The sequence below is a fragment of the Aquila chrysaetos genome, chromosome 17 (genome assembly GCF_900496995.4).
Source record: "Aquila chrysaetos chrysaetos chromosome 17, bAquChr1.4, whole genome shotgun sequence".
In the NCBI taxonomy this organism is placed as follows: Eukaryota; Metazoa; Chordata; class Aves; order Accipitriformes; family Accipitridae; genus Aquila; species Aquila chrysaetos.
In genome coordinates this window covers 1,126,201-1,150,983 of record NC_044020.1, presented here as the reverse complement: position 1 = coordinate 1,150,983, position 24,783 = coordinate 1,126,201, and the positions used below count along the sequence as shown (strand labels likewise).

Here is a 24,783-nt window from a genome sequence, read left to right as displayed (position 1 = left end):
AGTTCCCCCATCTCCTTGGCGGTTGGGAGCAGGTCGCCAAGAAGCTCTTCGGAAGCGGCTCTTGCCTAACTGGTGAGGCCGGATCGCTCTTCCAGTTCATCCCGGTACGTGTCCCTGCGATGGATGCCACCAGTCAAAGCGGCGGTGGGTCAGCGCCCCGCTCGGAGGAGAAATTCACCTAGACCTTGAACGACGGAAAAGAACCGAGCAGCTTCTCAGCGTCTCGCCGAGCAGAACAGGTTTGTTTCCCGGTCGCTGGTGCTTTACCCGCCGTAACGGCGAGGGTGCCGGTACAGAAGCTGTCGCCGCCGCCCTTCTCGCAGCCTCTTCTGCGTCTGGGGGCCCAGCGCCTGTCACCGCGGCCGAGAAGCCCCTTCGTGCGGAGCGTCCCCCCCCGCCGCCCCGTCCTCGCCGGCTCCCGGCCGGCCCCGCCGCGGCCTACAGCCCCCGGCGGGCTCCGCGCCGCGGCCCGGATGCCGCGCATGCGCACCTGCTCCGCCCTCCGGAGCGGCGTGTGGGGGCCGCCGGGTCGGGGTCGGGCGCCCGCCCGCCCCTGTGGGGACGGCGCTGAGGAGAGCAGGTGAGTGCCGCGACGGGATGGCGGGGGCTGCCCTGGGGGTCCTGCCCGCGGGCAGGCGGGCTCGGCGGGGCCGCCCCTCGCCCTCCGGGGCTGTCAGCCCTTCGCCTCCCCCGCCGCGACCGTGGGGCTCCTCAGGAACGGTCGCGCCGGCTGTGAGGCGCCACACGCGCGCACACACACACACACACACGCGCGCGCGCGCGCCCCTCGCCCACCGCTCCGCTGCGGTGCCCCTCGGGCAAGGGGGACGTGGCGGGGGAACTGAGGTACTAAAGCCGTTGGGGTGTCGGGCTGTGTGTGGGGCCGGGGGGCTGCGCGGCCCCCTCTCCGCTCCCCGGCAGGGTTGGAGGGCGGGAAGGAAGAGACCCCCCCACAGACAGACACGCTGCCCAGCCCCCGGGCAGGCTCCCTCTCACCTGCTGCGCTGACGCAGGGTCTGGGCTCCGGCGAGTGACTCATGTCGTGCAGAGCTTCCTCACCGGGCTGCGTCGGGTCGGTTGGGGCTCGTTCAGCTTACCGGCTCCCCGCCCCCCCGCCAGGTTTTGCTCCCTCTTCCCCTTACCCACCCCTGCTCCCTCCCTCTCCCCTCACCTGCCGCTTCTCCTCTCCGTGGCTCTGACTCTCGGGGGGGGTCTCGTCCGCCCGGCTCTGCCATCCTCGTTTGCTCTCCGCGCCTGCATCTTCTCGGAGGTGCCCCGGAGGAGAGACGGTCTGTCTCCTGTCTGGCTGGGAGGGGAAGGAACAGTCACGAAACAGAGGTGGAAATATGGCAGTATCCTGTCATAAATAGACGCGCTGCAGGCCCTGTGATTGTCAGCTGTAGTAAACCTTAGAAGGAAGTCGGTAGGCAAATAAAATTCCTCATACCTGGCGATCTGAACTCAAGGGAGTGAAGAACCGCCGTGACACGGATTTAAATCTCTTCACAGGCCGCGGCTGTGGGATCCCGGACAGCTGGTGTCTCTTCACAGAGCTGGTAAGGGTGGGACGCAGAAAATTTCTTCTCGGTGTCTGCTTTGCTTCCCTCTGAATTTTTTGAGGGATGTCTGAATTTAGGCAGGTACTTTCCTTCTAAACGAGTAGATTTCAGTGTTGGTGTGGGGTGGGTTTTTTTATGTGATGTCATCGCTTCCTACTTCATGATGTCTCAGCCTTACTTGATGTGGTGTTTGCGGGGGGGGGGGGCAGTGGGAATAGAGTAGTAAAAGTGCCTTGAGGAAATGGAGGATCCTTTAGCACTAATAGAGAAGCAGTCTTGCTGGAATTAAGAACAGTAGGTGTTCAGCAGTGAGAAGCTGGATCTTAAAATCACTCAAGGAACTGCCAGCCTAGCAGGAGCGGGGCACTGCTGTGCTTTTGCCGAGATGTTGATCGGAGTACAGTTAGTTGCTGGATAATCCGAATTCTAGAGTAGTTTTTCAGCTGCTACAGAGTCTGGAGTGGTGTCCTGGAAAGAAGCAGTCACTGGAAAAAAGATCTATTTTGTTACGTGTTTCCGGATCCACACGCTGTGTGTGTGGCTTTCTGTCTGCAGAAACAAAGGTTGGATTCCTACCCTGGAGAATTCACAAAGTAAAAGGGAAGGAAGGGTGTGAGAAGAGGCATGACATGTAATTAAAGAGGTCAGGGTGGGGACTGGTTGTGTCATGTTAATACAAAGTTATGTTAATTCGGTATTTAACAGAGTAAAATGACAGTTGCTACCTTTCTTAATTCCTGTTTAGGATAATGTTTTGATAGTGTGTGATAGGTAATTTCAGGGAAATGTCATAGTGACACTTCCTCAGAAGAAGGACAAAGGGAATCCATGAGGGGCAGCAGAGAGGAGGGGCATATTTCTGGAGGAAGTGCACTGGTCAGGAGATGATAGAGTTAACATCAGCTAATGAGATGAGGGAAATACTGCACACCTGCTCAGGACTGAAATGATTCTCCAATTGTGGGGTCTCTGCTAATGTCCTTCAGGTTTTTCTTCTTTGCTGTGCTTTTAACCTGTTACTTGCTTTCCTGCAAGATGCTATCTTTGGCAAATATCAGTGTTCTTGATGATCTTAAAAGATAGGTAATAATCAAAATATTTAGCTTTTAAAAATCAACCTCTCTTACCTGAGGTGGCATGGTAACAGTAGAGATTATTCGTTAAGGGATCTGTATGAAATGAGCTGCCAGTCTCAGCCCCATTCTTAGTGAATTGGTTTGTGTGTTGCAAAATTGCTTACCATGTTTGGTATTTGGGATGCTTTAACAAAGGAATTGGTGAGTTCACCCCTCCCAAGCGATACCACATTTGAGGTTGTAACTGGTTTGGAAATGAGTAGGATGATGTCTGTCTTCCTGGCTGTTAATTGCAAACTTCTCACCAAAACATGAGAAGGAAAGAAAACTTTAAAAAAATAAATCCTAAGCAGTATTGCAACTTGTATCTTCAGTGATAAAGGTAAGTCACCTTATATTTTGGTGTATGTGGTCCTACAGCTCTTCTAGCTAAATCAGTAGTGATCCTAGTTGGTAATCTGTATCACACTGGTTATCCTAGATCTTGTCCTGTCTCAAATGGATAGGATATAGAGATTTTGCAGTTGTCAAGTAGGATGAGGTAGACAAATAGCTTCATTATATGTCAGGATTGCAGTGTCCCAAATGTCCCTCAAGAGATAGAGAGGTGTTGGTTGGCACTCCAGGTTTATATCCTCAGAAACACAAAGACTTGTTTAAACTTCTTTCTGTGCCACCTTCCGTCACACGGTCAAGATTTTAGGTACATAAAGCTTCCACAGGGTAAGTATCTGGGAGCATTGGGGAAAATCTCACTTGTCAGCTGCGTTACTGTTGACACCAGGTAGGGAGGAGGAGGATGTTTTCCTGCCACATTTGTTTTGTCTGGGGAAGTCTCAGCTGTTTTTTAAACTGGAGTGCAACAAGTTATATTGGTAACAGAGCAATTCTGTTTCTGGCTTAAGAAAAAAAAAACAAATCCCAGGAGAAATGAAAACACACTTGTTTTATGAGATAGGAGGAAAGAAGATAGCATATTGGTATTAGTATGACTATGAGAACTGTTGTCACTGCCCAGTCAGTGCAGTATTTCTTGGCTGGGAAGTACGCGATGATTCAGAGATGAGAGAAAATGTCCATAACCTGACAGCCCTTTTGTTCTGGAGAAGAAATCTTCCTGATCCCCAGAAACAGAAAATATTGGGAGTTTTGTCTTGTTTTGTTACAAATGTTAATGATTGTTGTATGTTTTGCTTTTTTTCCTCCAAGTTATCTGTGCCTGTGTATTTCTGCAGGAGCGAGATCCAAGTAGTCTAACATGACATGCTACATAAGAGCTTTGCAAACAGTCCTGAGAGGTGTTTTGGGTGTTACTAGCCTCTTCAGAAAGTTGAGTTCTGGAAAGACAGAGCCCTGAAGGAGAAAAATCTTGAGTGCTGTGGGATATATTTTCCCTAAAAAGCCATTTTCTGGAGCCAAGTGAAGTGAGACCTGCTTAGAGTCCTGCTGGGTGAATCTGACAGTTTTTTGCTAATACTAGAGCAAATGGTAATACAGCAGAGCTACAGGAGTGTGACCTGAATCTAGCCTTCCTTGGGCCTCACCGAGAGAATGGCAAACCGTGACAGCTAAAGCTTTGCAGATCCGTCAGAGGCCGTATCAAGGAAAAGCCATTCTTCAGGCTGTTGTTCCTTTGTCACTGGGAACAGCAGGCTGAGACCAGCTTGAGAATCAAACCTTCACCTGGGGGTGCCTGCAGGGCTGGCCCTGGAGGTGATGGAGAGAGCCTCAGATGGCACCCCTTGTCACTGCTCAGGGTAGGAGTGTCATATAAAAGACATCATAATACTTGTCTTTAAATAACTGTCAGTAGCGTCTTTCAACCTTTCTTTGATTGGTATAACACTGCATCTCTAACAGAAATGTTTTCTTTCAAACTTCTGTACAGCAAATTAAACTGGTCAGCTGCCATTACCTTCCAAAGATATTGTATAAATAGTTTGCAGACTTGCAGAAGTTCATGGACCAGAAGGTAAAAATCACTTCCTGAGAGTTTTGGGGAAAATGAGTTTCTGCAGACTTCTGCAGAAGTGCCCTGGTCCTGTACCATGCTTATTTGGGTGAAAGTGTCCATTTATTGTGCACAGATTGACTCTTATGGAAGAGATGTTTGGACCCCCCTTAGACGCTAATCAGAAACCTTTGGGTTATATTTGCGTAGCAGCATTTAATGTGGAATTGTCTTTACCCCAAGCCTTGAAGACTAGGACGATTGCGGACCTGGCTTTTGGCGCGCATGGGTTGTCTTCCCTCTGTGTTGGAAGCAAGAAGAATTTTGCTGTGCAGTGGGAGTGGACACCGTGCTAGTTTGTATCCTGGCTTTTTTTTCCCCATCCTCATTCAATGCAGATTAAAAAAAAACAACCACTGCTGTTCCAGTGCTCGATCTATTGTAATCCTCCTGTGTGAGATGGGAGGAGCACTCTATATTCCCATCACATATCCCCTCACCGCTCAAGTAATGGGAGCACTGAGAAAGGGGAAACTCCTCCTTGTCTGATCCCAAGAGTCTTGGCAAACAAGAGGTTCTCCACAGCAGTGCAGTTCATGCTTAGCAGGCACCAAGTGTCTGCTGTGTAAGGATAGACGCCCTCTGCTTTCCAGGGCTAAAAGTGTGGTAGCTTGCGTTAGCAGCACAGGGCATCAGCAGAGCTGTAAGTAAGTTTGGTTCTGGGGGTTTTTTTATTTTTTTCATGAGCCACATGGGGAAGCCTTTTGTTATCTCCAGATTTTAGAAGTAAGAGTTTCAGACTTTTCAAGTTGTGTCCTGCATAAAGGATCAGCTGTCTGCTTTGGAGCCAGATAAATAAAAGGCAGTTCTGCTCTGAAAAGAAAATACATGCTGATATGTAGGATATCTGCATTCTAGATAAGTAGGTGTTGTGAGGGGTTTTTTTAGGGGCAAGCTTGACATGTTGAACTACGATCAGGAAGTCCATCTGTGGTCTGTCCAATGTGTAAGCAGTAGGAAACAGGATTTTGCTTTTTCACATCCTCATTTTCAAAATGGAGATGAAGCAGATAGGAGACTGGAAGTTACCTATTCTGCTCCTGTTGTATAAACACCTTCAGCTCCATGGGCGCTCTCTGTCGTGACAGCAGGCAGATTTGCTGGACACCGATCAGTGCACGGAGCAGATCTGTTGCATGGAAATAGCTTTTAGTTACATTTCTGCACAGAGTTACATTTCCAATGTGGCCAGAGGCCTACAAGGTGCTTTGTGGTAGGAGACAGATTTCCATTTTGCTTTTTGTTGTCTCTGTTATGTGTCACTCCAGTAGTGCCCCAGGGCAGTTGGGAGGAGGCACTTTGCCCAGTCACGCTCCTGCAGTCAGTATGTGATCCCAGTTGGTGACTGGGCAGAACTGGAGTCCTGAGCGATGCCTCTGCAGTCAGTGACATAACGCTGTCAGCAGCCTGCCATCCCTCCTGTCCCTGCAAGGCCGTCACCTTCGATGCTTTCCCGATCTCATGTCCCCCTTTCTAGGCCTGCCGTAGGCTTTTATCTCTGGTGCACTTTCTCTGCTATGAGCAAGCGGGCTGAGGGCAGTTAAAGTCCCCCAGCTTTTCATTCCAGGTCAGGCGGTAGAAAACAAGCACGAAGGCTACCGCCTCAGCACCTCCCTCCTGCGTCTGTAGCGCGTTGCTCAACGCCCAAAGCGTAGTGAGGCTGGTCGTGGTTTGTAAGACTGAGCGGATAGTTCCTGGAATGACCCAGGTTCACCAACACCATCTTGGCTCCTTAACCAGGAGTTGGCACGTGTCGGTGTCCGCGTGGGGTTCTGCATCGCTTAAAAAGCCAGGGTGTCAGTGTGCGAGGGGCAGAAATGGTCTGCATCTTGTCCGCTCCTTGGTCAGGCGTGTGGCTGTGCGTTGTTCGCTTACCTACTTGTTTGTGAAGCTGGAGTTTTCTTCTGACTGTATATGTGCAAAGCAAATATTGACTCGTGGGACTAATGGCATTTGCAGCTCCAGGATATGCCTTTCCCTGACCTGAAGGAGAAGCCGATGGGGGAAGGGAAGGCAAAGGGATTCTTGCTGAGAGCTCCCCTTGTGCATCTCATTGGGCAAGTCAGGATTGTAATTAGGAAAACAATGCTTTGCAGGTGTGAGGGGACAGAAAGGAGCTGCCTTATTCAGTGCAGGGTATGATTGGTGTCTGATTTCTGAGAGAGGAAGAGTTGGTCTAAATGTTAAATTGGATGCAATCTACGTGGGATTTGAAAAGCTGAGCTGGAAGAGGCTTCTAGAACTACACCTAAGTGCGTGGCCTCCGGATAAGTACTGTGGCTTTGCAATTGCTTTTCTCTCTTCCAAAACGTTGGTGGTTTTTTTTTTAAATAAAGGAAGAGAATAGAGAGCAGTGAAAACCAGCTGACAGCCCAGACGTGGCAGTCGGATTTACTGCATGCAATGCTGCTTTGTGTTCAAATTAAGCATAATGGAAAGCAGAGTTTTTCCCCATGCTAGCTTACTGTCAGAGGAAGTGTTGTATATGCTGTTCCTATGACAGTGGATGAAAATCATTCTAGAAAGAATTGTTACGCTTCTTCTGGTCCTTCTGATGATGTTCACTGACAGCTCCTGCGTGGTTACTAGTTGTAATGTTTTCAGCATACAAAAAAATTGTTTTGTACAGTGTTTGTCTTCTGCACAGTCTGTCTGCTAGAGGTGTGTTGCTTTTTTGGTGGCTTTTTGGTGGAGTCTTACTTTTTTTATTGCTAAAATCAGCAGGGGAAGAACACTTCTAGGAAGGAGTTTCTGTCCCAAAATAAAGATCCTACTGAAAGGCCCCGGACAGCGTCATTTCATGCCTAGCACATCCAGGCACTACCATGCCGGGCTTAAGTGGAGATCACATGGCAAAAGAGGCCAAGCAAGTAAAACATAGGCAGCAGGAGATTGTTATCTGGTGTTTGCAAGAAGCCAGGTAATTGAAATCTCTCCTATCACAGCTGTGTGGAAGAGCAAGCGTGTCCAGAGGAGGCTTGATATTGCCAAGTGGAAGTAAATTTGCAGGCCTCCTTCATGAGCATCAATTTCTAAAGGACACCTACACTGGAGAAGAAACTAATTGGATATAATCCTACACGGTGTGTATTTGCAACTCCATCAAAGGTGTTGCAGCTGGAGTGCTTCAAGTAGCTGTACCTGATGCTGACTGCAGCCTTTGCAGCCTTCTTTTTCAGGTACACACACTGTCATCATAGCTGTCTTCTAGCAGGCTGGAATCGGTGGTGGTGTGATTTGGTTTAGAGTCTGAACTCAAAAAGTAAAGCTGCAAATAGCAGGTACCATTTGCATTTTAACAAAAAATACATTTCTTTCAAAGTGTGAAGACTACCTGTTGTGTGACCGAAATTGCTTTGTATGGGAAACTTAAATTGCCTTTAAACACAGGACATGCTTCTTAGCACGTCGGTGAAAACAGGTTTTAATTTTAGAGTTCTGAGGGTTTGGGAGTTGCCATTAATATTTGTTGGATCGGGTGGTTTTTTTCCTTTGTATCCCTTACTGTTGCTAGTTTTCAGAAGTGTGTACTGTGCAAATAACACAGCTAAGTTAGCTGTAGCAATTTCACACTTGCAATTTCACAGGCTTCATGGGAGCCCCTTTTGTTACTTGCCGTCCCCTGGCTAGGAGAGTTTGAGAGTTGCTTTAGGTTTATATCCTTCAGTCGAAGGAAAGAACTTAACTATATCAATCCCATATGCCAGACATCCTCCTCCTGGCTTGCACTGGCGCGTGCCTGGCTGTGTCAGGGAACCTGCCTCCCAGTTCCTACAACGCTCTGCTGGAGGCAGAGCCGGAGGGGGCACAAAGCAGGGTGATGAAGACCTACCGGGCTGGCGCCGTGGCCTCAGCACCTTCTCTTGGAGACACTTGGCTCCCTGGGCAGTCCCCAGCGCACCAGGACCTTGTGCCGCAGCAAGAACCTTCTCTCCCCACCCTGCCCTTGGGCACAGCCCAGAGCCAGCAGCAGGGTGAGCCTCTCCTGTCCCAGATGGGTGCTTGCAGGAAGGTTTCTATAGGAACCAGGGGCAGGAAAAACCTGCCCACCGAGTTCAGTGCTCTCCTGGCAGGGACGGGAGGGCAGGCAGCAGAGGCCAGCGTGTGATGACGTGGGCAAGGGAAGGTGGTCCCCTCTGCTACAGCTGTCCTGGGACGATGAGGGACCTTCGGCCTCAGCACTCCCCTGCCCTGCTTCCCGAGCACCATGGTTAACTCTCTTGTTTTGGGGTCTTTTCTCATCTACGTGCCTAACACACTGGCCCGGCTCCTCCGTAGCAGGTTGGTTCAGCCGTGATTGTGCAAGCGATGAAGGTTAATAATGACACTCACGTGCTTGAGGCACTGAGCACGGATTCAGAGCACAGGTAACGAGAAGCATGGCAGAAGTACCACGTGGCTGAAACAGTGACTGCATTCCTAATAAAAGTTACTGGAAACAGGGTTAACTGGGCTGAAAGAGGGCAGGGGAGAAGGACATATTGCAGGCTCAGGAACAGAGCAGTTGTGGTACCAGGGCAGTGATAAGCCTGAAAAAAAAGCATCAAAACACATTCACAGTGATGTTGAAAGGGGAATAAGTATTGTCAGCAGATTTACCTGCTTGGTGTGCATGCTGTGCATGTTCCCATCTAAAATGAGTGCTCAGGTGCTCATTTTGTAATTCTTCTTATATCTTCAGCTACTGAGGGAAAAGTTGGTGCTAAGAGAACAAGTGGGGCAAGAGTGATGGGAAGGGTGGAAGAGTGCTTACAGAACTCGAGGGTAAGTGACTAGCCATTGTGTGGACAATGTTACTTCTCAGAAACAAAAGCTCAACTTTTTCTTGTTTGGTTTTTTTGTTTGTTTGTTTTTGCCCTGAGAGTTGGTGTCAGAAGATCAGAGTGTCTGTTCATCCATGTCGGCCTTTCTCATGCAGAGAGCTGTTTAAATCTGGAACGAGGAAGCCTTATCATTTGTGTTCTCAGACCCAGATGCTTTTTATGCTTTTGCAGTGTTTTACAGCTGTTTATCTTGGAGTGCTGTAGCAAGCCAATTCCAGGCTGTAAGTGCTTAGTGGAAAGCTCGCTGAGATGCAAAGGCGATATAACCTTGTACCATTGAGCACTATGAACAACTTGGACAGGGCCTGCTCGTTGAATCCCTGGGGTTCCTTCTTTTAGTGGTTTGCAGTCATAAGTAGCTTTACTGAAAAGGGGAAGCTGGAAAACCCATCCCAAATGTGCAAGTGTTAGCTTCTCCCAGGTTCTTTCCTAAGTAAGTGCGAGTGACTGATATATCCCAGCACTAGCTTTATCTGCTTGGTGGAGGTGGCTCTTGCTGTCTCCCACACACAGTTATAAGGTTGATCTTAAAGTCCGAAATATCTCTGATTACTGAACTATTCCATTGTTGTCCTGGAAAACCCCTATAAAAATCTGCTGTGAGCTGATATCAGGAATGTGAGGAGGGGAGCTGTGCAGGCTGTTTCATCATCTGAGCTCAATCACCAGATTTAGTTTAGAGGAGCCTGGCTCATTGCAGAGGTACTCGATTGCATAGTGATCATATCCTAGTCCAGTTCTTCACAGAAAACCCTTGTCAGAAGCTTTCCCAGCTCCCTTCAGGGAACTGTATTCCACAGCCTATACACTTTGCTCTTCTGATGCTACCCCTAAAATCTCTTTCAGGCTTATTGCATCTAATGATACCACCTTATACTGTTTTCACCATTCCAGTCCCTTCTCCATGGGCAGTCTGTCCAGAGAATGATGATGTATGGTGTGATTTTTTAGTATTCATAATTAAATATGGGACTTACAATATGTGATAGAAAAGGTGATGAAAGTTGACTTGATTTTTGACATTTTTTCGGTCAGCAATGATGTTACCGTCACAAGGAATTTGGTAAATGACAGTGTGCTCTTTCTAGCTCATGGGTAGGTATGAAACCAAGAGGAAACTCCAGTTTCTGGAATTTAATTTTCCTGCGGGGAACTTAAATACGAAGGGACTTGATTTTCCTGTGGGGAAGTTGTGCGAGGGGTCTGTCTGTCCCCCAGCATGTTCTTACATGCTAACTGAATTCTCACCAATTTTTTTGTTTGTTTGGGTTTTGTTTTTATAACAGGATAGTGACCTCTCACCTCTAAGAGCAGCATTTCTGGACCTGCTGACAGCCTCTGCTACTCAGCCTTACCTAGCGCAATGTCAGGTGAGCAGACAAAAATGGACATGGTACCTTCTCGTTTGGTTGCTTGTTCTTTCTTCAGCTGCAATGTAGTAAAAGAAAGTTACTGGTTCCAAGAGCTATTCTTTACACTAATGTGCTGTCTGGTCAAATTGGGGGAGAAGAGATCACCCCACTCTTTGTGACCCAGCTGCTTTTTCACTTACAGTGAACTCAGTTCCTTCTTCTACCCTGTGCTGAAGCCTGCAGAAGCTGCTTCAGCCATTGAACACAGAGGAAGAAGGAGGTTGAAATGTAGTCTGCTTTCCCCATTTTTCATAAGATTTGCTCAGTTCTGTTCTCCTCCAAGACTTGCCCCGCAGTAGGTGGCTTGCTTATGATCTGAGAGATTTTTGTTGTAAAGTGGTAGCTCTAGGGCAGGCAGAAGGCTAAAGACTTACTGGAGTTCAACTGATATACAAGCTTTACTAAAACTAGGTCTCCTCCAGCATGTCCACTCTTACAGTGGCCCACTCTCCCACCCCATATTTTTGTGTACACCTTCCTTCCCAGTCTAGCTGGTTATTTCAGGGTATATAACCCTGAGGGAGACCGTACTTCAAAGCCAAGTAAACCTTTTTGCAGCGGAAGGCCTGGGACATGCTTATCTGCTTCAATTGCAAAACTTGACATCTGCCATTATTACAGAGGAAGCTGTTCAAGGGAACACTCCCTGAGACTGGGAAGGTGCTTATCTTGAACACAAAAGACCATGCTGATAGGCATACTTTCATTGCTGCAGCTCTTTATGCATGGTTTGACAACCTCAGGGAGGGGCAGAAGTGTCCCAGTCCTTCTGCAGCAAAGGGAGGATCCTGCTGAGGGCTCTGATTTCCTGTTTTGGTGCCTGGGTGAGAAAATTTCAGGCAACTCTGGAGTGCTGCCCGGTGCTGGAGTCAGTGCCTCTGTAGGAGGGGGTTTACTTCTCCATACTAATTTTTTTTGTAATGGTTCCCCTGGTGTGGCACTGACCACACAGCTTTTCCAAGCAGAAGAAAGGTTGCATGATGCCATGGAACTATTTCTCTTCCCTAAAAGTCTCTTTCTTAAAGAGAACTCCGATTGCCCTTTCTGCTTCTTTTGCTCGATGATAAGGGAGAAAACCATCTGAAATGACTTGCCTCCTTGGTGAAGTGGGAGCTGTCTCAATGTCTAGAGTGGCAGTAGTGACAAACTGCTGATAGAGTCCTTCTCTTGCTGGAACAGTCTGTATGGAGTGTGCATCTTCCAAGGGAGTCCTTCCAGGTTGTCACTGCTGTATGTTGGTCTCTTTCTATTTAGGCCATCACACTCCCTCTGCCGGGGGTCCCTTCTCAGCACTCACTCCCAGCATTTGGCCTCAGGAGATCCTGGCAAAATACACACAGGTACGTGTGGGGCAGGGAGGGGGTGTTCTCTGGCTCTGCACAGAAGTAAAGGGACCCTGGTGACTTCTGGTGGTCTCTGAAGGCCACAGGGAAAAGGAGGGAGAGACGCACTCTTCCTCTGGTGGTTTGGTTGTGGATGCTTGTTTGCTACTTAAACTTCATGTGTTTTGCGGCTGCATCCTGGCTCTTGCAAGAGGATCTTGCAGAGCACAAAGAAACTTGTGTGAATTATTGCCCTGCTGTTTTGCAACTATTGCTCCACTGTAAAAATGTTGACATCCTGAGGGAGTCTCTGTCACCATCAAGCTACTCTGGATGGCTTGTGCACGGCAGGAAATGCTAGCCTCAAGACTTGTCACCAGGTGGGCAGAGCAGGAAGGAAGGAAGCAGCCATGGAATTTCATAACTTACCCGCAGTGTTTGCTGAAGGCAGCTGAGCCCAGTGAAGCAGGTTAAAGCTTATTGTGGGGCTATGCTAGAAGCATGCTTCTTGGGTGCTGCCTGGGTGCGATGCTTGCAAGAGACCCCACGGAAAGGGCAGGTGGGCTTGCAGGAAAGGGGAGGTGTCTGTAGGTTTTCACTCCTTAAAAAAGCCTGCTTGTAACCTGCACTGCGTACACCCCAATGCCAACCGTGAGCACAGATGAGGAAAGTTGAGATTTGGGTCGTGGACCTTAATTTCCTTTGGCGTATAATTCGGGCTTGCTTCACAGGTACAAATTCCAGTTTTGCCTGCTGTCTTGCAGAGAAAATCTGACAGCAACAGGCAGGAGATAGAGCAATGCAGGGAGCTGAATTTGCAGTGTGTGTGGAGAGGTAACAGAGGACTGCTGTGTATTAGAGATGCAGACAGCAGAGACCACTTTAGCTGGTGTGTGTGGATTCCTCAGTCCATAAGGAGGGCTGCGTGCCCCTCCAAGTGGGAAGTTCTGATCTTGATATGATGCTGTGCTCAAGCCCTGCTGGAAAATGGATTGCTGGGAAAATCTGTACGGGTGTGAAGGCAGGGCTTCACAACTTCCATGGAGAAGTCAAAATGGGAATGGCATGCAACACCTCCCCACCTGGGAACTGTGGTGGGAGGCATTGAAAATAAAAGGGCAAGGGGTCTAGCTGCTCAGAGGGCACAGTGTGGACAGTGGTGGGATGGGGCAATATCCACATGTGTCTGTTCAGTTGTTCAGTGCTAAACTGGTGAAAGTGTCTGTTCTCCTTCCTCACATCTCCCAGAAGGAAGAATCCATCGAGCAGCCAGAGTTCCACTATGATGAATTTGGTTTCCGAGTTGATAAGGAAGGTAAAGCCAGTCCCATCCTTCCCCCTTCCATTGTGTCTTGTGTCCAGGCCTTCCCATGCTTCTAAGTATGGCAGGGTGATTTTGCAACTTTTCTGTGCTAGGCCTTGTCTACCCAACTGTCGTCATCTTTCTGTATCCTACCATTGTAATCAAGTGCATTAGATGTGCTGGCCTTACGGGAGTCTGGAGCACAGACTATGCAGCAGAGTAATTTCCATCCCCTTATGCTTGTGCCATGGGTAAGAGAGAGAAAAGTTAAGAGGAAGTTACCATTTCCTTTAGCAGCTGTATGCTGGGGAAGGGCAACTTTCCCAGTTCACAGTGGGGTCTCTGTCGTGTTCAGTAGCACTGTAAGCACTGATAGCAAGCACAGGGACATGTTCTGTCTGTTGAAAAACTTGTAGCCAAGGTGAGTGGCAGCAGTATGTGTTCTACCCATCCCAGCAGCTTGTCAAAGTGTAGGGCAAATTCTAGGGGCAAAACCCACATCCTAGTTTTTCTGCAAGATATAGAGGCCGACGACCAAATAGAAGGAGGCGTGGAGAGCTATTGCAGCTGGGCATTGAACTACAACAGCTGGCTGCCGTTGCAGAGAGGAAGAAAAGGGAGTGGGGGACGCAGGAATTGCTTTATGTGCTCTGAGAGAATGTTTCCAGGGCACAGGCCATACAGTGCAAGAGCAGAAGTTGTTTGCATGTGTGCCCTGAGACACCTTGAGCCATAGAGGATCCTCTTTGAAGCAACAACCCGGAGATGAGGACAGGACACGGTGATTTTCTTCAGCCAGGACATTCGATAGACTTGTGCATTATAAAATCAGCAGAAAGATTTGGATTGCATTGTAGGGATGCATGATATGATGAAAGACAGAGTGTCTTGCGTCAAACCTGTACTTGTGCTAAAGTATCTATTTTAGAAAGCCAGCCTCAGGTTAAGGTGCTCTTTCATTATGAATTTGGAAGTGTCCTTACTAAAGCTTTTTCAGTGATTAAATATCCCCACAGTTAACATTTTGCACCTCATTACTTGCATGAGCATATAGCTTCTGCTTGCCACCTCTGAGGCTTGCTACGCTTTTGTCAGCCTGATTTACAGATCCTTACAAAACCCAGCAGGATGACTGCTGCCAGGGTCTTGTTTAATTCCAGCCACACTCTGCTCTAAATCATGAGTAAGTAGAGACAAGAAGCCTGCCGACAGCTTCTTAGTTCTCAAGGCCCCAGTGCCTTTTGCTTATGACCATAAAATTTGCTGTATGGAGAAGACAGTTAGAAACAAAGCTTTGCCTTTCCATGCTCTGGCTGGAAGACATGTATGTTTTTAATGTGCTTTCTTCAGATGGCCTTCCTACTGCCCACCCTGCCCTATGTTTGTTCCCTCTCTCACTTGTCTTCATTTCGTTCTCCTCCCTTTGCTGAGGCAGATGGTGCTGAGCCAAACTCCAGCAAGCTTCTGGGGGTCCCACTGGCAGAGGAGCCACAGCAGAGGCTCAAGTGGCAGGCTCATCTGGAATTCACACACAACCACGACGTGGGCGACCTCACCTGGGACAAAATTGAGGTCACCCTACCGCATTCAGACAAGCTGCGCTCCCTGGTGCTAGCTGGCATCCCACACAGCATGAGGCCACAGGTGAGAGTGCTGCCTGTTGCGGGCAGGCTCTCCTGCCTGGACTAAGACACAGTGGAGCGAGACTCCTTTCTTTTGGTTGAAAGGGTGCCAGATTATGGTTTTCTGTGGCTGTCTTAGTGACTCTTCCTATCTCTGTTCACCCTGTCCCCTCAGCTGTGGATGCGCCTGTCGGGGGCCTTGCAGAAGAAGAGGAATTCAGAGATGTCGTATCGGGATATCGTGAAAAACAGCTCTAACGATGAAATCATTGCTGCCAAACAGGTAGGAGATGCTGCCTAGTGGTGACTGGGCACAAGGGAGTGGGGAGAAGGGCAAGATTTGCTGCGTGAGGAGGAAGGGGTGTCTGCCTAACACCTGCAGCAGGGACAGTTGAGAGGACATGTGTGGCTGAATCCTGCTAAAGCTTAATCCTGTTGGGCGTATTTCTCCTTTGTTTTGTTGGAATAGCAACTGTGCAGCTGCCTGCCTTCCTAGGACAGCAGGGAGGGGTTGGACCCATGCTACCTGCAGGCTAGAAAACAGTGCTGCAGCTGCATCTCAGCAAACATCCTGATACTCGTTGAGGGAAGTGAAGGGTGAAAGGCTGACAGATGCACCTCTGTTGGGGTAGCGGCAGCTGCTTCCAGGGACTGTCTTTGTTCCCTCAAACACAAAGTCTCTGAACACCAGCAAGACCGTTACAGGGTGTTTTCCCTTTTCCTCTGACCTCTGCTTTTGTGGGAGGAGGCGAAGGCCATGGCAAAAGAAACTGAGCTCTGCACAGGTTCACCTCTCACTAAGAAGCTAGATTCAAGTGGTTAGAAGGAGGAACACCACCACCCAAGGGAGATCTGTGGGCTGTTCACCTCCAAGTTCCCTGTCACAGATGTGGCCAGGTTGCTGGTTTCTTTCTGGGGGAGGTTTGTTGGGAAGCCTTGCTTGAAATCCAAGCAGATGAAATTCCCAACCAGTATGCCTACTATTCTCAGTGGTGAAGCTAGGGGCTGAGTGTAGGCAAGTATTTCTTGGGAGGCACCAAGTCACCATCTGCACTGACATTTTCCCACATGTCAGTGAAGGCTGTTAAAGGGACCCCAGGTTCTTGGACAGGGCCATCTTCTTTGGTGCCTAAGGACTTACGCATGAGTGTGGGGAAGCAGAGTTCCCTGAGGCAGCAGGCCATGGGGAAGTGCAGAGAGCAGAAGGCAATTGTTCATATGCTGCTAGCTGACCCTGTCCTTGCTTATGGCTGTCTCACAGATTGAAAAGGACTTGCTCCGCACGATGCCCAGCAATGCCTGCTTCTCCAACATGAACAGTATCGGGGTGCCCCGGCTACGCAGGATACTACGGGGACTTGCCTGGCTCTACCCAGAGATTGGATATTGCCAAGGCACTGGCATGGTAACCTGCTTTCAGAGTGTCTTTATGATAGGGATCGTTTTGTCTGTGGTGGCTGTGCTGGGGCAAGTGATTTGAGGCAGTGCTACCAGATACTGTGGCCTCCAGATGAGCTGAAGGGAAATCCCTTCCACCTGGAACGTTTTTTCTAGGGAAGGGAGAGCAGAGTAGCACCACGTGTCCAAAGATGTGGAAGAATTCAGTCCATCTGTTGGGGAGGGACAGGCATTACACTGAGGAGAAATCACTTCAGTGGGAGACTGCAGGAGGGCTGCTGCAGAGGAAGGAAGATGTTGGTCACCTAGATACTGGTCCATCTCTCCATGTGAGGAAGTGACAAAAGAGATCTGCTCCTCTTAGGACACGCAGTTCTTCTTCCTTCAAAATCCTAGGTGGCTGCCTCTCTGCTGCTCTTCTTGGAGGAGGAAGATGCCTTCTGGATGATGTGTGCTATCATCGAGGAACTGGTTCCTGCCTCCTACTTCAGCACCACCCTGATGGGCGTGCAGACTGACCAGCGTGTCCTGCGACAGCTCATTGTGCAGTACTTGCCCCGTCTGGACAAGCTGCTCCAGGAGCATGACATAGGTAAAAGCGTGCCCTGGAAACCATAGCTTTTCTTGCCAGGGTGACCTGCAGACGAAAATTATTGTTCTTGTTTCACAAAGGGAGAGCAGCAGGGATAGGTGCAAACCTCCTGGCCCTGGAGGCAGTGTGTGCATGGTCATCTTTGAGCTGGGAGGAGAACACTTAGGAGAGTCCATCTTCACTGATTGGTTGACTTCCCTTGTCATGTTTCTTTTCTGTGTCTTTGTTCACAGAGCTCTCCTTGATCACCTTGCACTGGTTCCTCACCTCTTTCGCTAGTGTTGTCCACATCAAGCTGCTGCTACGTATTTGGGACCTCTTCTTCTACCAGGGCTCCCTGGTGCTGTTCCAGCTCACTTTGGGCATGCTCAGTATGAAGGTAATTCCCACATCCTCTTCCTCCTTTATAGTACTTTGGTGCTTAATTTTGAGTTTTAGGGGAAGAAGGTTTTGTATCCACTTCCTGTATGTGGTTTGGGAATGTGCTCAGGAAGGTGACTTCCTGCCTTCCTCAGAACTGGGGGCTGTGAAGAACTTCCAAGGCATTTCACAGGATTCAGGGATTGCTGTTTCCCCTGCCTGCCTCATTTGTTCCCTCATGATTAAACCCCATCAGCTGCCCCCCTCTATTCAGTCTAGATCCCAGCCTGGGAGTCTGTCTTACCTAAACCAAGATAATTCTTGATTCTGCACCATCTCTGAGCAGAGACATTGTCGTGGTTTAACCCCAGCCAGCAACTAAGCACCACCCAGCTGCTCACTCACTCCCCTCCCACCCAGTGGGATGGGGGAGAAAATCGAGAAAAGTAGTAAAACTTGAGGGTTGAGATAAGAACGGTTTAATAGAATAGAAAAGAAGAAACTAATGATGATAATGATAACACTAATAAAACGACAACAGTAATAATAAAAGGATTGGAATATACAAATGATGCATAGTGCAATTGCTCACCACCCACCGATCGATGCCCAGTTAATCCCTGAGCGGTGATCCCCCCGCCCCCACTCCCCTCAGTTTGTATACTGGGCATGACGTCCCATGGTATGGAATACCCCGTTGACCACTTTGGGTCAGCTGCCCTGGCTGTGTCCCATCCCAACTTCTTGTGTCCCTCCAGCTTTCTCGCTGGCTGGGCATGAGAAGCTGAAAAATCCTTGACTTTAGACTAAACATTACTTAGCAACAACTGAAAACATCAGTGTGTTATCAGCCTTCTTCTCACACTGAATCCAAAACATAGTACTGTACCAGCTGCTAGGAAGACAATTAACTCTATCCCAGCTGAAACCAGGACAAGGTTGTGGTCATCTGGGTAGCTTTTGATGGCACTGTTGAATGCTCCAAGAGATTAGGCATTGTCCTGACAACATTTGATTTGGCTGGCTTACATTTAACCACCTGATCTTTTCCTTTTCATGCAAAATATAATTTTGTGGTTCAGCTTGCTGTGTGAAGGGCAAGGGTGAGCCTGCTGGGAGTAAGGTGAAGGTGGAGCATGGTTTGACATGGTAGGCACTCTGTAGTGTGTGAGACTGATCAGCTTCCATTCCCTTGTTCCCAGCAAGATCCCTGCTGTGCCCAGGCCTGGCAGTGGGTGCAGAATAGCTTCTGTTTTGTCCTTCCTTGCTGATTTGACTTCGTTTCAGTGATGGATGCTGTGATTCAAAAACACACCAGCTAGAATTTTGGGGGCAGATCTCAGTGCAGTAGAGTAGTAAAAGATGCTGGTCCCCTCCCATAAGTAGCTTGCGCTCTTCATACTGAAGTTTTTATGGAATTATCTAGTTGTACCTGCATTGTTTCTGGCCCAGGCTGTACACCAAATGTAAAATTGCATCTAGCAGCCCAAAGAGCATGGCTCTCGTGCTTACTGTTCTGAGTAGCAAAATGACTGCATCGTTGCAGGAGGATGAGCTAATCCAGTCCGAGAACTCTGCCTCAATCTTCAACACACTCTCGGACATCCCAAGTCAGATTGAAGATGCAGATGTATTGCTGCGGGAGGCCATGCGCGTGGCTGGCTCGCTGACAGATGTGGCGGTGGAGACCCAGCGTCGCAAACACTTGGCCTACCTCATTGCTGATCAAGGGCAGCTGCTCAACTCCAGCACCACTGTCAACAATTTATCCAAAGTGAGTGCACAGAGTCCCATCTGCCTCTGCTGCTCCATTTTTACCATTCCCTTATGTGTTCCCTCCCAATTGCTCTTTGTGAGCAAGAGGTCCTCTTGTCTGAGAGGGTTTTGGCTCCAGGATGACTGTCATCCAGTGGAGAGAAGGTATTGGGAAGTGAAGGGAAGGTCTGTACTAATGAAATGCTGCCAGATCTGTCCTGGTTGATAAATCCCAGGTGAAAGGGATATTGACATTGATTGTAATTATCGTTAATGAGAGTTATGATGGAGAGTGATGCATTTTATTAATGGAAACAAAAAGAAACAACATATGCTTCTGGCAGAATTTGCTTGGAGCGTGCAGAGTAGGAACTGGAGTTAATCCATTAGTGAGAAACTGATACACTAAAATAACTCTGGAAGGTAGAGTTAGGAAACAGCGTCAGCCTTTGAGAAGCTGAATAAAAAATGCACCTGTGTTTAATCTTGGACTACAGTCTGCGGCTGCAGATGTAGTAGCTACTGTTTGTCAAGCCTGCGTGGAAGATATATTCTTGATGCTCGTCTAATCGCAAGACACTCCTGCAATTCTAGAATGTAATAGGCATCCATTTAGAAATTTATATATAATTACGTGCAGAACTGGTTTTGGCAACAAGTAGATTAGAACTAAAATTATTCACTTGAATCATGGTTGATTCTTGAACTTCAATTATGCTTTCGTAATAATTGAGCTATAAATAACCCGTTGCACATGGAGCAGATCAAGCAGTAGAGCTGATTCATTGTGTTAGAACTAGAACAACTCCAGTCTAAAAATTGCTGGTTCACTTGCCTGCCCTTTCCAGTGGTAGCTGTCAGGACCCTTTGCCCAGAGCTGACCTGTGTGGAGGGTTGCTTTGCTTTTTTTCTGAAATCTGTCCTGATGTGTGCACTTTGCTCTCTCTCTTCCCTCTCCCTCAGATTGTGCGGCGCAGGACTCAGCGCAGGAAATCTGGCATCACCTCTTTGCTTTTCGGTAAGGACAATCCTTTATCTTTCATGTGGTGCTGATGGATATAACAGCCTACGAGGGAGTGGAGTGAGCAAATCAGGGAAACACTGGGACAGAGAAAGAGGAGAGAAGGGAGCCAGAACTGAAGGATGAGAGGGAAGAAGTGCAGTTTTCTACTTGCTTGCTTTGGTCTGAGCTCAGAAAGTGAATTTTAGGTTGGATGGTTAGTCCTTAAATGGTGACTAACAGCGGGCTGCAGCTCAGCCCAGCTGTAATGTCCTTCTTGCACTGACCAACAGGTCAAACACGTTTTCTGGCAGACCACATGCAGTCCGCGAGCTGGATGTTGTACTCTCCTGATCTTACCCTGCTCAGTTCAGGAGCATCTCTGAAGATCTGAGACAGGGCAGGATGGTCCAGTGTGTCACTCATCAAAATTTATAAATGCAAACATCACTGATGTTCCCCCTTACTCTGAGAGTTTGATGCTGTGAACACTTTTGAGTCTTAGTTTTCTTTGCTTATGAGCTAAGCCAGTGTATGTCCAGAAAGTGCAGGGCCAGAATGGGTTTTGCATGGGTTTGGCAGTTTGCTTCTGTGACTCCATAATAAACCTTTCTATTGTAAGTCTCACTGTCATCACCTTCCTCGTGACTGGTTAGCTTTCTTGAAATTGCCACATCTCACCACAGAAATTGTTTTTCCGGCGGAAGACAACATACTGAATTTACAGGGTTCAAATAGTGTTCCTGTTGTGGTTGAAATGGCCTGAATAAATCTAAAACTGGGTTTTACTGGTCTTTTCAGAGAAGAGTTTTTCTGGTGTTCTCCAGGAAGCGGATATATTGTCACAGGCTTGCTACAAGCGCATACAGCGTTACATATAGAAGTTATGGTAGAAGACCAATGAAGCTGTAAAGTCAAGCATGCAGAAGTGAAGAAATGCAGGAAGGTTGCTTGTGCAACCTAAACTGAGACCTCTTGTATGTAATGTTACCATACAGTCAGTACAAACCAAACTGGCAGGGAACTTAGCTGCCAAATGCATCTTTCTTGTGTCTCAGTCTCCTTGACCAAGTTTGAGTAGCTTTATGAAAGTGATAGCAAGTTATACCCACGCACAAAGACAAATTTAAAGTTCAAGCTTCAAAATGTATCAATGGTAGAACTGAGATGATAGTGCTTTCTCATTTTAGTGGGATTTCTGTGCAGTGACTGTCATGGGTTTTGCCTAGTATTCTTAAAACATTGGTTAAAATAGAGAAGTTATCATCCTGCAGCAGACGACCAGAATGGAAAACTTCAGCCCAAGTGAGGGGAAGGAAAGCTTGGATGTGATAAATTCACCTTATACTGGGAACTGTCAACCAACCTTAACTGTAAAGTCTGCTTCCTGTGATAGTTACTGTGTAGAGCTGGTACATAACCCTTGTCTGGGTGGGAGTAAGAACTTATCCAGGACTTAATTCTTTTTCCTTAGAGTGAATGCAGATTTAGTAGTGACTTGGACAGGAGTCACAGGCGCACTGTTTGGGAGGGACCTCTAGATGTCTGTAGCGCAGCCTCACCTGCTCAAAGCCAGGCTCGTGCTAGATCAAGTCGGCCAAGGCCAAGGCTTTCTTTAGCTGAGATTTGAGGAGTTGGACCAGATTTCTAATGAAGGAAGAAACAGCAAAAGGTAGTTTGGCAGAGAATGAGATACGCATGTTGTCTTTTTCCTGTTGGATGGGCATTGCAACAAGGAGAGGCAAGAGGGCCAGTCCTCCTCTGCGCAACCGTGCAGCTAGTTAGTCTTGGCAGGCTCAAAACAGCCTCCTCCTGTGTGGCCGATCCTGCACCGGTTTCCTGGTTTGGAATGTCCATGCAGGCATGTTGGGTGCAGTGAGGTGAATCTGGTGGGAACCCCAGTTGCTTTCCTCTGTATGGTGTATATTCTAAGGTGGGAGGGTGTGGAACTGGCTTCCCATACCTCCTGCTTGTGTTTGGGTAGGATTGGTCTGAGTACAGAGGGAGGAGCACGGTATTTTGGCCAGAAGGGACTGAATTGATGACAGAGGGAATCAGTGATCTATGTAAATGAGGGCAGCTCATGGAGCTAGCGTGGCTGTGGTTGAGTAGTTTCTTCTTTAGTCACGTTCTGTTTTAGCAACGTGAATTTTCTGGGAATCCCCGCCATCTGCGTGACCACCTATCTATTTACAATCTTTGTATCTCTGAATCTGTAGTGAGACTTCTTACATGCTCTATTTCCTAGCCCTGGCCAGTGAGGAGGAGGTTTTGTTAATTATCATTGCTTGGACTGGGAGTAAGTATGCCCTACCATTTTTCTAGTCCAGAAGCAAAGTTCAGTTTTCTCTTAAGCTCTGTGTGTCTGATTCTCTAATTGTTTAATTTAGCAAATAAAAAACAATTATAAAAATAATTTTAAATCCAATTTTGTGCTTCTATTATGTTCTTAAAGTGTTGGTCTTTTTAATTAGGGTCACTTATGATTAAAAGATACTGTTAATGACTTCAGTAAGCGGAAACTTCATATGTACATAGCTGTTGCAGCAGCTGTATAGCTCAGGCCACACTTTATTCATATTGGTTTCTGTAATGCTGTTAGAAGATAAGCAGAGTACCAATTTGCTAGCAAATGATTTACTTGGGTCATGCATAAAAGCTGTGTTTGTATAAAAATTGGAGTTGAGTGAAAAATACAATGTTTTAAATGTTGATTTTGCTAATCAAGCTACCACATCTTCAGTATATTACAGAGAGAGCAAAAACAGATATATGAAAATACACTTTGAATTTAAAACAAACTGAATTTTTTTAGAAAAAGAAGCAAATGGTTCATTGTTCCCAAACATCATGTACCCGATTTTTAAGGCATTCAGATACATTAACTGCCTAAAGAATCCATCCCACTAGGTATCTTTCTGCATAAATTAATAGAGATAGGCTGTCAAAACTCCTGGGGGAATTGGTGACAGTTGAAAGATGCTTTGGTAACTTTTACTTTGTACTTATGACCATTTCTACACACCCAAAACCTTTGAAATCTGGCTTTTAGGGAGGTCGAGGTGTTAAGTAGAAGGCAGCTTTTGTGTCATGGCTCTGACTTCTAGACTGACAGAGGAAAGTGGGCTGTCTTGCTTTTTCAAGTCTTCTATAAGACTTAGTGAAGAAGATGCTCTCAGCCTGTGAGGTATGTAAAAATCAGAAGTAGTTCAACCAAAAGCTGTTTCAGTTTCAAGAGAATTTCAGTTGAAGAGAATTTTTGAAAGTTCCCTAGTTTTGTGTCCCACCATTCAGCCATCTATATACTGCGTAGACACTTCTCTAAAGCAGTACACAGAATTTTGGTATACTGAGTTGTCCAGACAGATCAAAGATGGCATCTTCCAGTTCCATATGTGGTTTGAAATACCAGCTCCTTAAAATTTGAGACAGTCAAATTGGTATTGGTTATTTACATTATTGAATAGCTTAGCAATAAGTACCTGCTTTAGTGTAGGCACTTCTAATGTCAGGCTTTTCTGATTTCTGCAGAATCAATGATTTCTAATGTTAACAAAAATTAATACCTTATACTTGTTTTCCTTTCCTCACCTTCCTTCTGGCTGTGTGGGCTCCCCCAGGGGATGATGATCTCGAGGCACTGAAGGCCAAGAACATCAAGCAGACGGAGCTGGTGGCTGACCTGCGTGAGGCCATTCTCCAGGTGGCACGGCACTTCCAGTGTGTGGATCCCAAGAACTGCAGCATTGTGAGTGGGAACAGCTGGATCTGCACTGCTGTGTGCTCCAGGCATGAGTGTTGAGTGTCCACCACAGGACAGGGCTGTTCAAATGCTCCTGGAGTGTGGACTTGAGAAAGAACACACCAGGTGGAGGATGAGGGTTGCTCAACCCATCCCTGGTGGAGGAGGGCTGTGCTGGGAGGCTATCTGCCCACTAGGTGCAGGAATAGGGCTGGGAACAGGGGCATGCAAGCTTTGGCAGGTCAGCTGGGAGTCATCTGTTGCTTGTCATTGCTCTCTGCTCTTCATCCACATGCATGCTAGGATCTGACTCCAGACTACAGCATGGAGAGCCACCAGCGGGACCACGAGAACTATGTGGCCTGTTCCCGCAACCGACGACGACGAGCAAAGGCACTACTGGACTTTGAGCGCCACGATGACGACGAGCTGGGCTTCCGCAAGAATGACATCATTACGGTGCGTCAGCCCATGAGACGGGGACCAGGGCAACCCACACACAGGGCACGCCCAACTTGTTTGGGACGCTGCACTGCCTCTTCTGCAGGGAAAGAAGGGAGATCAGCTCAGAGCCCAGTTAGGAGTCTAAGGGAAGCAGTTGCTGTTTCTCGGGGCTGCCTGGGGATGAGGCAGTGTGTTCCTGTGAGTGTTGCCTTGTGGGTCATTCTCAGTGCAACCACCAAGTTGCTTTCCTGGCTGCCATACAGCTGAGCAAAAGGTTGATTTGGTCCAACCTGGGTCCCAGTTTAACACCACGCACTAGGCTGTGGTAAGACTATAAAAGCATCCATTTGTGTTTTAGCTGTGG

At 47.7% G+C, this 24,783-nt stretch overlaps 1 protein-coding gene across 3 annotated transcripts in view; it reads left to right on the top strand.

Annotated features, from left to right (window-relative positions):
- The first annotated feature begins 473 nt into the window (after positions 1-473).
- SGSM3 (small G protein signaling modulator 3) overlaps positions 474-24,783 on the top strand; it is a 31,314-nt gene continuing 7,004 nt past the window's right edge. The window contains exons 1-14 of one of the 3 annotated variants that reach the window (XM_030040467.2): positions 474-580; positions 1,510-1,556; positions 10,756-10,839; positions 12,136-12,221; positions 13,452-13,518; positions 14,942-15,150; positions 15,304-15,411; positions 16,390-16,533; positions 16,923-17,118; positions 17,352-17,497; positions 19,025-19,252; positions 20,197-20,251; positions 23,854-23,981; positions 24,279-24,434. In XM_030040467.2, coding sequence (XP_029896327.1) covers positions 10,833-10,839; positions 12,136-12,221; positions 13,452-13,518; positions 14,942-15,150; positions 15,304-15,411; positions 16,390-16,533; positions 16,923-17,118; positions 17,352-17,497; positions 19,025-19,252; positions 20,197-20,251; positions 23,854-23,981; positions 24,279-24,434 — 1,530 coding nt within the window. In that variant the 5' untranslated portion in view covers positions 474-580; positions 1,510-1,556; positions 10,756-10,832. Of the gene's footprint in view, positions 581-1,509; positions 1,557-9,332; positions 9,411-10,755; positions 10,840-12,135; positions 12,222-13,451; positions 13,519-14,941; positions 15,151-15,303; positions 15,412-16,389; positions 16,534-16,922; positions 17,119-17,351; positions 17,498-19,024; positions 19,253-20,196; positions 20,252-23,853; positions 23,982-24,278; positions 24,435-24,783 lie in introns of those variants that run through there. The other 2 variants (XM_030040468.2, XM_030040470.2) reach the window with 2 other exon arrangements.